General features: G+C 39.8%; 1 protein-coding gene across 1 annotated transcript; it reads right to left on the bottom strand.

Moving 5' to 3' along the window:
- Window positions 1-11,223: 11,223 nt before the first annotated feature.
- LOC122440638 (olfactory receptor 7A17-like) lies at window positions 11,224-12,198 on the bottom strand. Its single transcript, XM_043467118.1, has one exon. It carries the CDS (start codon window positions 12,190-12,192, stop codon window positions 11,224-11,226), a length of 969 nt encoding a protein of 322 aa, XP_043323053.1. The 5' UTR covers window positions 12,193-12,198.
- Between the last annotated feature and the right edge of the window lie 3,522 nt (window positions 12,199-15,720).

Genomic DNA, 15,720 nt, shown 5'->3' with positions numbered 1-15,720 from the left:
GGGCTGACTCATTTGAAAAGACCCTGATGCTGGGAAAGATTGAAGGCAGGAGGAGAAGGGGACGACAGAGGATGAGATGGTTGGATGGCATCACCGACTCAACGGACATGAGTTTGCATAAACTCCAGGAGTTGGTGATGGACAGGGAGGCCTGGTGTGCTGCAGTTCATGGGGTCACAAAGAGTCGGATGTGACCGAGCGACTGCACTGACTGATGTGAGACTGAAGCGACTTTCTTGAACAGGTTCGATGAGTCATTAAAACATTGACTTGCAAAGCTTTTCAAGGGGGGCTACATACTGCAAAACCCTTAGAAAGTTATTCTCTTCTCTTTTTTGACTAACTTTATGTATTTTAATCGCAGCATGATCACTTTTCAATATTGTGATGGTTTTTTGCCATATATCAGCATGAATCGGCCACACGTGTACATGTGTCCCCTCCCTGTTGAACCTCCCCCCCACCTCCATCCCACCAGCTTGTCACAGAGCACCGGCTTTGGCCCTGCGTCATACATCAAACTCCCACTTGCTATCTATTTTGCATATGGTAATGTAAATGTTTCAATGCTATTTTCTCAAATCATGCCACCCTCTCCTTCTCCCACTGAGTCCAAAAGTCTGTTCCTTATGTCTGTGTCTCCTTTGCTGCCCTGCACACAGGATCGTTGATACCATCTTTGTAGATTCCCTATATATGAGTTAATAGACCATATTTGTCTTTCTTTCTCTGACTTACTTCACTCTGTATAACAGGTTCTAGGTTCACCCATCTCATTCAGTCAGTCAGTTCAATCATTCAACCATGTCCTACTCTTTGCACCCCCATGGACTGCAGCACACCAGGTCTCCCTGTCCATCACCAACTCCAAGAGTTTCCTCAAACTCATGTCCATTGAGTCGCTGATGCCATCCAACCATCTTATCCTCTGTGGTCCCTCAATCTTTCTCTCCTGTTCTCAATCTTTCCCAGCATCAGGGTCTTTTCAAATGTCAGCTCTTTGCATCAGGTGGCCAAAGTATTGGAGTTTCAGCTTCAACATCAGTCCTTCCAATGAACACTCAGGACTGATCTCCTTTAGAATGGACTGGTTGGATCTCCTTGCAGTCCAAGGGATTCTCAAGAGTCTTCTCCAACACCACAGTTCAAAAGCATCAATTCTTTGGCGCTCAGCTTTCTTTATAGTCCAACTCTCACATCCATACATGACCACTGGAAAAACCATATCCTTGACTAGATGGACCTTTGTTGACAAAGTAATGTCCCTGCTTTTTGATATGCTCTCTAGGTTGGTCATAACTTTTCTTCCAAGGAGTAAGCGTCTTTTTATCTCATGGCTGCAGTCACCATCTGCAGTGATTTTGGAGCCCCCCAAAATAAAGTCTGACACTGTTTCCACTGTTTCCCCATTTGTTTGACATGAAGTGATGGGACCAGATGCCATGATCTTTGTTTTCTGAATGTTGAGCTTTAAGCCAACTTTTTCACTCTCCTCTTTCACTTTCTTCAAGAGGCTCTTTAGTTCTTCTTCACTTTCTGCCATAAGGGTGGTATCATCTGTATATCTGAGGTTATTGTTATTTCTCCCAACAATCTTGATTTCAGCTTGTGCTTCCTCCAGTCCAGCATTTCTCATGATGTACTCTGCATGTAAGTTAAATCAGCACGGTGGCAATATACAGCCTTAACGTACTCCTTTTCCTGTTTGGAACCAGTCTGTTGGTCCATGTCCAGTCCTAACTGTTACTTCCTGACCTGCATACAGATTTCTCGAGAGGCAGGTCAGGTGGTCTGGTATTCCCATCTCTTTCAGAATTTTCCACAGTTTATTGTGATCCACACAGTCAAAGGCTTTGGCATAGTCAATAAAGCAGAAACAGATGTTTTTCTGGAACTCTCTTGCTTTTTTGATGATCCAGCGGATGTTGGCAATTTGATCTCTGGCTCCTCTGCTTTTTCTAAAACCAGCTTGACCATATGGAAGTTCATGGTTCACGTATTGTTGAAGCCTGGCTTGGAGAATTTTGAGCATACTTAGCTAGCATGTGAGATGAGTGCAATTGTGTGGTAGTTTGAGCATTCTTTGGCATTGCCTTTCTTTGGGCCTGGAAAGAAAACTGACCTTTTCCAGTCCTGTGCCCACTGCTAAGTTTTCCAAATTTGCTGACATATTGCATGAAGCACTTTCACAGGATCATCTTTTAGGATTTGAAATAGCTCAACTGGAATTCCATCACCTCCACTAGCTTTGTTTGTAGTGATGCTTCCTAAGGCCCACTTGACTTCACATTCCAGGATGTCTGGCTCTAGGTGATTGATCACACCATGATGATTATCTGGGTCATGAAGATCTTTTTTGTACAGTTCTTCTGTGTATTCTTGCCACCTCTTCTTAGTATCTTCTGCTTCTGTTAGGTCCATACCATTTTTGTCCCTTATTGAGCCCATCTTTGCATGAAATATTCCCGTGGTATTTCTAATTTTCTTGAAGAGACCTCTAGTCTTTCCCATTCTGTTGTTTTCCTCTGTTTCTTTGCACTGATCACTGAGGAAGGATTTCTTATCTCTCCTTGCTATTCTTTGGAACTCTGCATTCAAACGGGTATATCTTTCTTTTTCTCCTTTGCTTTTCACTTCTCTTCTTTTCACAGCTATTTGTAAGGCCTCCTCAGACAGCCATTTTGCTCTTTTGCATTTCTTTTTCTTGGGGATGATCTTGCTCCCTGTCTCCTGTACAATGTCACAAACCTCCATCCATAGTTCATCAGGAACTCTGTCTATCAGATCTAGTCCCTTAAATCTATTTCTCACTCCACTGTATAATAGTTAGGAATTTGATTTAGGTCATACCTGTATGGTCTAGTGGTTTTCCCTTCTCATTAAACTGGCTCAAATGCATTCCTTTTTATAGCTGAGTAATTTATTATTCAGTTCATCATAGGAGGGACAACTCTGTTCTTTTAATGTGAAACATTGGACAGTGCAGTCCTTGGCTCCCTGACACCTTTGTTGAAACCGATTGGCATTTTACATTTATATATAAGGAGAAAGCTGTCATTTTGCTCCTTATTATAAAATCTAAGTTATGAGATATGTTTAGATGTAAAAAACATGTTTTTATGTACCATTATCTATCTTAGTTCCCTTCTTGCTTCTTTTGTGGCTCAGCTGGTAAAGAATCCACTTGCAATGTGGGAGACCTCGGTTCCATCCCTGGGTTCAGAAGATCCCCTGGAGAAGGGAAAGGCTACCCACTCCAGTATTCTGGCCTTCTGGCCTGGAGAATTCCATGGACTGTATAGTCTATGGGGTCGCAAAGAATCAGACACGACTGAGCAACTTTCACTTCACTTCACTATCTTAGTACATTATAGGGATGATCTGATTTAATTTCTAGAGAAGTTCCTTCTGTGAAGTAGTACTATTATAACTCCATTTACCATTTTAGGAATGAGTCTGAGAGGCATTTAATGGTCTGCTGAACATTACAAACCAATTTAGGGATGGACTCTTTAATGCATTTTTATCAGTGTGGTTCCAGTTCTCAGACTTTGGGTTGTGTTTCTCAAGCCGAGATGGTTTTGCTCCTGGACTTATTTGTCAGTGTAAGGTGGGATGCTGCTAAACACCCACAACACACGGGATTACATTCAACACAAGTAATTATCCTGCCCCAAATGTTAACCCCTAGAATGTGAGAAAACTCATTTATGCCAGCATTTCTCCAACTCCATTGTACATACAAATCACCAGGAATTCTAATTCAGGCCAAATTCTGATTGAATGTCTCTTGGGCTCTAAGATGCTGCATTGCTAACAAGATCCTGAGCACTGTGAAGCTGCAGGTTCTAGTCTGTAGGTCATACTTTGAGTAACAAAGCTCTGGTCCTGTGTTACATTCAGTTACAGGAATGTTTCTGTGTTCTCTCTCCAAAATCATTTTTTCTTGGCTGTACCCCAGGGAACATGTGGGATCTTAGTTTCCTGACCAGGGATCAAACCCTCATCCCCTGCACTGGAAGGGCAGAATTTTAACCACTGGGCCATCAGGGAAGTTCCCCCAAATCATTTTTGTATGTAACTTTGAATGAAAAGTTTTCACTCACTGCAGAGGCTGTGATAAATTGTTTAATTTTTATGTAAGGGCTTTTGAATGACATCAAATAACATATAACAGAAAAAGCCTTGTAGTGGACAGAATATGAGCCTTAAAATGCTGTCCACATCCTAATCCCATGAACTTTTGAATATGTTAGCTTACAGCATAATGCTGGTAGATTAAAAATTTGTTAATCATTGACTTTAAAATGAGAAGATTAGCTTGGATTATCCAGGTTTGTATAAAGTAATCCTAATGGTCCTCTAAATGTGTTGACTAGAGGATGAACTGGAATCAGAGAGAGGTTTGAAGATGCTATGCTGCCCATTTTGAAGATGACAAAGTAATACCTGATGCGAAGGACTGACTCATTGGAAAAGACCCTAATGCTGGAAAAGATTGAGGGCAGGAGGAGAAGGGGATGACAGAAGATGAGATGATTGGATGGCATTATCGACTCAATGGAAATGAGTTTGAGCAAACTCTGGGAGATAATGAAATACAAGGAAGCCTTGAGTGCTGCAGTCCATGGGGTCACAGAGTTGGACAAGACTTAGTGTCTGAACAACAGTGAACAAAAACAACAAAAGAACCACTTGATCAGGAATACACATGCCTACTAGAAAGTGATCTACGGAAGTTTTCTTCCCTGGAGCATCCAGGTGGATCCCAGTTCTCACAGACACCTTGTATTCAGCCCATTGAGATGAAACTAGACTTCTGATTCTTAGGACTTTAATTTTTAAGACACTAGTGTAGTAATTTGTTACACAGCAGTAGGAATGAATTGAGTCATTTAGCCAATAAAATACGGTTCACAGGAACTGAGTTTAAGTTTCTCAATTCAGTCATTTAGTTTCCTCTGGATTAAGGTATTTTGTATGAGTGACCCACTTTAATAGGAGACAAAAATGAGTCAGTTTGGATATGTTTGCCCTATTAGTTGGTACATTAGAGTTCTCATTCCATAAATATAAGTGTGGGTCTGATAATTAAGATGTCATTTTTATCAGAAGTAATATCACACAATTTTTGTTCAGTCACTAAGCCTGTCAGGCTCCTCGGTCCATGGGATTTCCCAGGCAAGAATGTTGGAGTGGTTTGCCATTTCTTTCTCCAGGGGATCGTCCCAACCCAGGGATTGAACCCGTGTCTCCTGCATTGGCAGGTGGATTCTTTCCCACTGAGCCACAAGGGAAGCCCATTTTAACTTAAATTATTTTGCCTAAATCTCTATATTCCTTGAATTTCATGTAATTCAGACATTCATTATTTTTATTTGTTTATTTTTAAAAAATTTTTTTTAATTAAAAAAAATTTTTTATTTCTTAATTTTTTTTTTGCCATACATTCACATGAATCAGCCATGGGTGTACATGTGTTCCCCATCCTGACCCTCTCTCCCACCTCCCTCCCCATCCCATCTCTCAGGGTCATCGCAGTGCACCAGCCCTGAGCACCCTGCCTCATGCATTGAACCTGGACTGGTGATCTGTTTCACATATGGTAATATACATTTTTTAATGCTATTCTCTCAAATCATCCCACCCTCCCCTTCTCCCACAGAGTCCAACAGTCTGTTCTATACATCTGTGTCTCTTTTGCTGTCTCACATATAGGGTCATTGTTACCATCTTTCTAAATTCCATATATATGCATTAATATACTGTATTGGTGTTTTTCTTTCTGACTTACTTTACTCTGTATAATAGGCTCCAGTTTCATCCACCTCATTAGAATGGATTCAAATTCATTCTTTTTAATAGCTGATAATATTTCATTGTGTATATGTACCACAGCTTTCTTATCCACTCATCTGCTGATGGACATCTAGGTTGCTTCCATGTCCTGGCTATTGTAAACAGTGCTGCGATGAACACTGGGGTACATGTGTCTCTTTCAGATCTGGTTTCCTCAGTGTGTGTGGTGGGATTGCTGGGTCGTATGGCAGTTCTATTTCCAGCTTTTTAAGGAATCTCCACACTGTTCTCCATAATAGCTGTACTAGTTTGCGTTCCCACCAACAGTGTGAGGGTTCCCTTTTCTCCGCACCCTCTCCAGAATTTATTATTTGTAGACTTTTTGATAGCAGCCATTCTGACATGTGTGAGGTGGTATCTCATTGAGGTTTTGATTTGCATTTCTCTAATAATGAGTGATGTTGAGCATCTTTTCATGTGTTTGTTAGCCATCTGTATGCCTTCTTTGGAGAACTGTCTATTTAGTTCTTTGGCCCATTTTTTGATTGGGTTGCTTATCTTTCTGGAATTGAGCTGCAGGAGCTGCTTGTATATTTTTGAGATTAATTCTTTGTCAGTTTCTTCATTTGTTATTATTTTCTCCCATTCTGAAGGCTGTCTTTTCACCTTGCTTATAGTTTCCTTCATTGTGCAAAAGCTTTTAAGTTTAATTAGGTCCCATTTGTTTATTTTTGCTTTTATTTCCATTACTCTGGGAGGTGGGTCATAGAGGATCCTGCTGTGATTTACGTCAGAGAGTGTTTTGCCTATGTTTTCCTCTAGGAGTTTTATAGTTTCTGGTCTTATGTTTAGATCTTTAATCCATTTTGAGTTTATTTTTGTGTATTGTGTTAGAAAGTGTTCTAGTTTCATTCTTTTACGGGTGGTTGACTAGTTTTCCCAGCACCACTTGTTAAAGAGACTGTCTTTTCTCCATTGTGTATTCTTGCCTCCTTTGTCGAAGATAAGGTGTCCATAGGTGCATAGATTTATCTCTGGGCTTTCTATTCTGTTCCATTGATCTATATTTCTTTCTTTGTACCAGTACCATACTGTCTTGATGACTGTGGCTTTGTAGTAGAGCCTGAAGTCAGGCAGGTTGATTCCTCCAGTTCCATTCTTATTTCTCAAGATTGCTTTGCCTATTTGAGGTTTTTTGTAATTCCATACAAATTGTGAAATTATTTGTTCTAATTATTTCTTTATATTCTAACTTTCTTTAAAAGTTTCTTTCAACATAAAAAATTGGATTATAAATGTTTCTGTGTGCATGTGCTTGTATGTATATTGATGTGTTTATTTGAGAGAAGATTATATACAATTAATGCACACACATGTGCCTCTTACATATGAATTTTTTAAGCTATACAGCTATTTTTATAGATTTCCTATTTTCTCACAGCATCCCTCAGAAGTTATGTTTATTATTCCACATTACCTTTAGAAGTAAGCAAACAGAGGCCAGGGGAATTCCATTTATTAAAAGTGCATAACAAAGCAGCAAAACTTATTGGGTACCTTCTCAAGATATATAGAAATGGAACTAGGTTGTATACACTTTTAATTTTAATGATTTTTAATTGGGTTCAATTTATTATATGTAACTATGCTTTAATCAATTTATCAGTATTTAAAAATTCCAGTATGCATGTCATGGTAGTATCTGGAGCAAAAGTAACTGAATCACATGTAACAGGAGTGGGAAGTTTTGCTTCTAAATGGGATAAAGCAAAGCTTCTTATGTGGATATTAAAGTATCTAAGGACTTCCTAGATGGATCAGTAGTAAAGAATGTGCCTGCCAGTGCAGGAAATGCAGGAGACACGGATTCCATCTCTGGGTCAGGAAGATTCCCTGGAGAAGGAAATGGCAATTCACTCCAGTATTCTTTGCCTGGGAAATCCCACAGACAGAGGAGCCTGGTGGGCTTCAGTCCATGGGATCGCAAAAGAGTTGGCCATGACTGAGCTACTGGGCACATACACATGTAAGGTAGTTAAATTATATTAAGACAACTCACATTTAATAAACTCATTTCCCCCCTAAAAACTGGGACATTAGCCTACATATATCAAAGGAGTTTTATACAGAAGAGGAGTACAACCTCACACGACATCATGGATGAGTCTTAATATCACAACATAGAGTTTCATGTCTGACTACACTAGACTCACGGAGGAGAAGGGGGCGACAGAGGATGAGATGGTTGGATGGCATCATTGACTCAATGGGCATGAGTTTGAGCAAACTCCAGGAGATAGTGAAGGACAGGAAAGCCTGGCATGGTGCAGTTCATGGGGTCACAGAGAGTCAGACATGACTTAGGGACTGAAGAGCAACAGACTCATGAAAAGCCCTGCAGAGATCAGAACAAGTCCCCATCCTATCATGACATTAGATAATAGAGATGCTCTATTAATCTGTTCTATTTAGGCAAGTTTGTAAGTAGCAGCTCTTACTGAACCGAACTTGAGTATGCTCCCCTGAGTGCAGTAAAGCCAATCTACTGACACCAGGTTGTGTTGCAGCAAAGCGCAGGGTTCATTGCAGGGTCCCAAACAAGGAGAATCAGCAACTCATGCTCAAGAGACCCCAAATCTCTGATACATTTCTGGGAAGAGGTTTTAAAGACAGTGTGAGAGACTGGGTCAAAGTTGTGAGATCAGATTGTGTGCCATTATTCTGATTGATTGGTGGTAAGTTAACAGAATAATATTTTTGGAATCACAGTCATCAATCTTCTTGTTCCAACTGGTCTGGGGTCTAGGAGCTTGTGGTCGGCTTGCAGTTAAGATTTTCCACCTGATTGGAGTTTTAGACTCTTCAGGATGACTCAAACCTATGGTGCAAGAATTATCTATAGGCGAGGGTGGAACTATTTGAAAGAATAGCATGAAACATGTACATTGCCATATGTAAAATAGATGACCAGTGCAAGTTCGATGAATGAAGCAGGACACTCAAAGCCAGTGTTCTGTGACAACCTAGAGGGATAGGATGGGGAGGGAGGTGGGTTCAGGTTGGAGGGGACACATGTATATCTGTGGCTAATTCACATTGATGTTTAGCAAAAACCATCATAATATTGCAAAGTAACTATCCTCCAATTACATAAATTAATTAAAGAAAAAGAATAGCTGGGAAAAAACCTTAATGTTAAAAAAGGGGAATTATCTATAGCCCTTGAAGAGGAGCAAAGGTCCTTACCTTTGTTTTGTGCGTGCTAAGTCACTTCAATCATGTCTGACTCTTTGAGATCCTACAGACCATAGCCTGACAGGCTCCTCTGTCCATGGGATTCTCCAGGCAAGAATACTGGAGTACTGGAGTGGGTTGTCATGCCCTCCTCCAAGGGATCTTCCCAACCCAAGGATTGAACCTCCATCTCCTGAATTGGCAGGCGAGTTCTTTACTACTAGTGGCACCCTGGAAGCCCTGACTTTGTTTTATGGCTAGGCTATTGCTATTTTGTGTTTTGTTTTGTTTAGTCACTAAGTTGTGTCTGATTCTTTGCGACTCCATGGATAGTAACCTGCCAGGCTCCTCTGTCCATGGGATTTTCCAGGCAAAAATACTGGAGTGGGTTGCCATTTTCTTCCCCAGGGGGTCTTTCCGATCCAGGGATCAAACCTGTATCTTCTGCATTGGTAAGCAGATATTTACTGTTGAGCCACCAGGGAAGCTCAAAGGTCCTTGACTTTGTTTTGTCTTACTTGACAGTTTTCCTTTGTTGTGCATTTTCACACTTTTCTGATTAAATCTGTTCTTTGGGTCTCAGGGAAAGCCTAAGAGGCTAAAATTCTCAGCACACAAGATGAAGGAGCCACAAGAGGGTCTGTCTCTGGGAAGACCCCACAAGGTCCTGCTCAGTTTCACAGCTAACTGATATGATAATAAAACTGAATGGAATTGAAAGTAATTTTAATCGTCTCATTCTGCTTGTTCAAAATATTTGTTTTGAAATTTGAAGATAACTGTCATGACTACTCTGTTGCTCAACTTTATTTTATATAAAATAATGAACAAAAATATGTCAAAAATAAATTAAAAAAATGGAAAAGTGACTCCCTTTGAGGTCATGTGGAGAGGCTGGAAAGATGCATATTTGCACAACAGGAACCCAAGCTTTCCAGTGAGTCATCCTATAATTATGAAGGTAATATATAGTGGATGATATTAATACTGTTCATTCTCTGCCCTTTTAGCAGTTGTGAGAAAATTTTGAAGAGTGGAAGTTATTTCATTCTGAGGAATGGAAGGAATCAAATGTTGTGGAGGCAGTGGAAATTTCAAACAGACACAAGAAAATAATTTAATAAAAAACCAAAAAGTGCCTCCAGTCCTTCAGCTCAATGAATATACCTTATAAATGAACACTGATGGCCCATATGTTGATGAGTATGTGAACTGTCTGAAAAATACATCTTTTTCATAGACTTAATATTTTGTTTCATCGTACTTAGGTTTAACCCTACTCTAAGGCTTAGTCGATTCAGTTGTGTCCTACTCTTTGTGACTGAGTGGACCATAACTGCCAGGCTTCTCTGTCCATGGGATTCTCCAGACAAGAATACTGGAGTGTGTTGCCATTTACTTCTCCGGGGAACCTTCCCGACCCAGTAATTGAACCCACATCTCCTGTGTCTCCTGCATTGGTAAGTGGGTTCTTTATAACTAGCATCACCTGGGAAGCCCACTCCAAGGACATAGTAGCCATACTATATCTATTAGTAATAGGTGACTTCATAGATTCCATTTGGAGATGTATTTTATTTTCAGATATTGCTAGTGACTATGGTAGATAGAGTAGACACAAGACTGTGCAGAAAATAAGAGCTTAATGAGTAGAAAATACCCTTGATCAGTGACAACAACCAGTATGTTAAATTTGTATTATCAAAAAGAGCAATTCATGTAGTGATATGTAAAGAATGGTTTTTGCAAAAGTTAGAAATGATGGTCTCAGATTTTCATCTGTTGTAAACTTACAAATAGTTCTGACTGCTAAGAAGTTTTCACCCCACTTATGGGAATGGTACAGCTCATGATTATTTCTTTTAGTCAAACAAAATAAAAAAATACTCAATATGACATATTTTATTTTAGAGGAAATAATTCTTAAGAGATCCATGTAGACTCTTGAGATAAAAGGGTATTTTCAAATATTTCACATCCAAGATTGGAAATGCAATTGTGAGAGTAGGAAAATGAAAAAGGGAAAAATCATGCATATCAGAGATATGACAAAACATACAAGTGTGTGGCACACATTGTATGAAGTCAAAATCAAGCTAGAAATTCCAAGGAAAATAAAAGAGGCAATGTTCTACTTCTACAATATGATAAAAGACTGGCAATGTTTGGCACAGGCTTTGAGCTCTGCTATCAAGGGCACTTCTTAAGCCCAAGGACAAAGTGACATTTTAGAGTTACCTCTTCAAAGAGTATTTTCAGACCCCTCTTTAAGTCTTTATTTCTCAGACTGTAGATGAAGGGATTCAGCATGGGTGTGACCACGGTGTACATCACCGAGGCTGTTGCACTTGAGTGTAAGCTGTGGGTACCAGCAGAGCTAAGGTATACTCCTAAACCTGTACAATAAAATAAGGAGACAACAGAGAGGTGAGATGCACAGGTGGAAAATGCTTTATATTTCCCCTGAACTGATGAGATTCCACGTATGGAGGAAAGTATCTTATAATATGAGTAAAGGATACCAGAGAGGGGACCACCAACCAACAGGACAGCTGCAAAATATATCAGTATGTTATTGAGAAAGGGGTCAGAACTAGCAAGTTGTATCATCTGATTGAGTTCACAGAAAAAGTGGGGAATTTCTAAGACTGTACAGAAGGACAGTTTCAACACCGTTAAGCTTTCTAACAAGGAATGAAGGACACCGATGATCCAGGACACCAGCACCAACAGTTGGCAGAGCCGGGGGTTCATGATGACTGTGTAGTGCAGGGGGTGACAGATGGCCACAAATCGGTCATAGGCCATGATGGTCAGCAGTAAAATGTCCAGTACTACAAAGAGTGTGAAAAAATACACCTGGGTAATGCAGCCTTCAAATGTTATGACTTTGCTCTGGGTCTGGATGTTCCACAGCATCTTTGGGATGGTGGTGGAGGTGAAACAGATGTCTACAAACGACAGGTTGGAGAGGAAGAAGTACATGGGGGTGTGGAGGTGGGAGTCTGAGCTGACAGCCAGGATGATGAGCAGGTTTCCAAACACAGTGATCAGGTACATGGAGAGAAAAAGTCCAAATATGAGAGGTTGCAGTTCTGGTACCTCTGAGAATCCCAGAAGGTGAAATTCTGAAACCCCTGTTAGGTTCTTCGGTTCCATTTGGTGGTTTGACTACCAGGAAAGGGGAAAATTACATGACTATTTTCACACAAATGGGCATTACTCACATGATTGAATTGCTATCTTCTATATTTTCCCATAAAGATGTTAATGTCAATATTTTGTTCACAGATTTTGTGTACTTTAGGTAAACCCCTACCCACTTCAGTATTCTTGGGCTTCCCGTGTGACTCAGCTTGTAAAGAATCTGCCTGCAATGTGGGAGACCTGGGTTGGATCCCTGGGTTTGGAAGAACCCCTGGAGAAGGGAAAGGCTACCCACTCCAGTATTCTGGCCTGGAGAATTCCATGGACTGTATAGTCCATGCGGTCTCAAAGAGTTGGACACGACTGAGCAAATTTCACACTTCACTAGGTAAACTCCTGTGTCATCTCTAATTAGCAGACTTGTCTAAGGGTCAGTGTTTTCCCCAAGATGTCACATATTCAGAGTTTTAGTGAGAAATTCTTTCATGCATCTGAAAAATGTAAGTTGAATAGTGACAATGTCCCAAGTACTGTCTATGCAGGGAATGTAGTTTGCTGACAACAAAAGCTCCTAAGATCCCATTTTGAAGATAGAATATAAGCCAACAAAAATTACATAGCATATCAGATGGTAACAGGTGTTATGTAGAAAAAGGAAGGAGGTATGATGTAGAGAGTCGAAAGGGAGTATGAGTTTTCATGTCTGTTTAGGCAAGACCTGCGAGCAAGGTGCTATTAGAACAGAGACCTCAAGGATGACAGAACTAGGGCCATGAGCATACCTGGGGCAGTGCATCTTGGCAAGGTGGCAGCTAATTTGAAGGTCCTGAAGAAGGTGCTTGTTTAAGATGTTCCAGTCCAGAAAAGAAAGCCAGTCTCTTGAGGGACATGAGCAGGAGGGTAAGGGAGGAGAAATGGTGTCAGAAGATGTTGAGGAACAAGGTGTTCTCCCTCCTGCTGCTGAAACATCAAGTCACAAGGAGTTCTTCCTCCATGTTTTGTATCTTCTATATTTTAAGGAATTCACTGTTAGAAAAACCCATATGAGAGAGAATTGAAGGAAAATGCAAAATCAAATCCCAAATGAAAAGTTTATAATCATTGTTGTTCAGTCGCTACTGAGAGGGTAACAGGCAGGAAGGCTAGGGGTCTCCAAATGGAAGAAATAGGCTGCAAGTGTCAGCACTTAAGTGGCAGGAGGAAACAAACTACAAGTGTCAGACCTTCCCCCCCTTCTCTATACAAAATTAAAAGGCAAAATTAAAATTACAATTAAAAGGCGGGTTCTTTCAAAATTCTGTGTTGCCATGAGGACACCTGTTTCCACCTGAGGTTTTTTCAAATCCTGAGCTAAGCAATTCATTTTTCTTATGGAAATGTTCTCTTTAGATATGTTAATGAGACTATGTATTTGCTTGGGAATCTGTCTTTCTTCAAGATTCCTGTCAATTGTTTTATGGCCTGGGATAACTCACCTTGTGCTGATGTTATCTCAAAATGCATATTGTGGGTGAGGGGCCTGGTGCCACTCTCTGAGTTTTGAGACATTTCCTTTTAGCAGCCTGCTAATAGGTCTATAACTTCTTGCTAAAAACTAGCAAGGGAGCACTCTTTCTGTCCGCTTCTGATGTCTATGTCAGAAGCTTTCTCTCTTTTATAATTTAATAAAACTTTATTACACAAAAGCTTTGAGTGATCAAGCCTTGTCCAGTGACAAGATCCAGTGGCCCTGGATCTAATTCCTCTCCTCCTGAGGCCAAGAATCCCAGCGTGTTTCATGGCTCAGCAATAACCTTTCACTACATCTTGTCCCATTTTTTGCAACCCCATGAAGTGGAGCACACCAGGATTCCCTTTCCTTCACTATCTCCGGGAGTTTGCTCAAACTTATGTCAATTGAGTTGATGATGCCATCCAACCATCTTGCCTTCTGAGTCATAATATTTTAATAATATCCCTAATTCAATTTTTTATTATTAAAGGCAATGAAAGAAATAAGATGACAGCAAGTTCTTATAGTATGAGACAGAAACACTATTCAAGTCATAATTTTCTCTCATATGGAAATATATGGATTCCAATATGCATATGGAAGATAAGGGTGATATTTATTCAAATGTAAAGAAAAGAGTCTTTCAGATGGAGGCTGACTACAATGCAATTTTTAGTGATAGATTTAGAACAAAAAGACAATAAGGGATGAGGAAAGTAGTTGGAAATATGCAAAAGTGTATCTTATTTGTACTAAATATGAAGAAGAACATTCATTTTCATTTTTGTTTAAGGCAAGGATTTGCAAGTGAAGAATATTTGAGTGATGGCTCAATTCCTTCAGTTAAAAAAATATTAGAGAGAGCATAAGATGACTGACACAGATTGTTCACATAAAAATTTTAAATTCTCACACATTCTGCACAAATAGTTGTATACATACATGACATATTTAAGTGGTAACAGCAATCTTAATGATAAAAACCAAGTTTCTAGTTTGAAAGCATATAATAAAAAAACAGGAGCAAAAACATGCTGAACTTCCATAGGAAAGCAAAGGACTTGAACGGGTCAATTTTAAAATGAAGAAGTAATGGGCTAATGAATTTATTTAATTTAATCTCACTTAATCTTTACTTAATCTTTAACATTTATTTTAATGCAATATAAGCATTGAATAATTGCAGAGTAAGCAATGAATAATTGCAATGAATAATTGCAGAGTAAGCTCATTGGCATACCCATTTTCACATAATAAAAATTTTAAAAATTTTAATATTAAGAGGCTGGAAATGCTGTGAGATGTACGTCTCCTGAACTGCTGTCACAGGAGATTGTTTGCCAGTATTCCTTGTTCTGGATCTTACTAATTATAGTGAAATATGCTCCTTTGAAAAATATTCTATATCACTGTACATCCCCCCATAGCTAGTACCCTATATCTCTATTTCAGTTAATTGCAAAGGTACTTGTACTTATGTTTCACTTTTACTGAAAGCACTTTGTACCTCTCAATCCCTCTTCTTACTGGGCTTCCATGTCCATCATTTAATAGTCAACGTTGACCCCTGGATTGTTGAGTTCAGTACTCACTTCTATGCATCATGAAATAATCCATTAATTTATCAGTCAATACAACAAACAACCACAGTGATCATGACTCTGGGTTTAGTCTACATAGGTGTTCAGGCAAATTCAGGTCAGTATTCGTGGCTGTCATTCCATCTGACCATCTCTTGTAGTATTTACCGGGCTCTTGGACACACCTGGGTGGAGTTTCTGACAGCAAGGTCTCAACATACATGGCTCAACTCATCTTGATGGAGACAGAGACTCTGTCTACAGACTAGATTGTGGAGTCAGGCATTGGTCCCCCAACTAGAGTTCTGACTCTGCAAGCATCAACCATGCCCCAATCTAGTCCAAGTTTGCACAGGCTGAGGGACTGCAGCACAGGAAATATTTATGGCTCCTTATGTCTGCTTATTAGCATGTTTCCCTTCTGTAACTACCACCTCTAATAATTGATTTCCCTGTGGGACAGTGGTC

This window comes from Cervus canadensis, chromosome 4, assembly GCF_019320065.1.
Source record: "Cervus canadensis isolate Bull #8, Minnesota chromosome 4, ASM1932006v1, whole genome shotgun sequence".
In the NCBI taxonomy this organism is placed as follows: domain Eukaryota; kingdom Metazoa; phylum Chordata; class Mammalia; order Artiodactyla; family Cervidae; genus Cervus; species Cervus canadensis.
Note: the sequence above shows the minus strand (reverse complement) of the source record. Positions and strands in the feature narration are given on the sequence as shown.

Excerpts from the sequence above, each read along its gene's own strand:
- LOC122440638 (XM_043467118.1), bottom strand. The coding sequence starts at position 12,192 with ATGGAACCGAAGAACCTAACAGGGGTTTCAGAATTTCACCTTCTGGGA.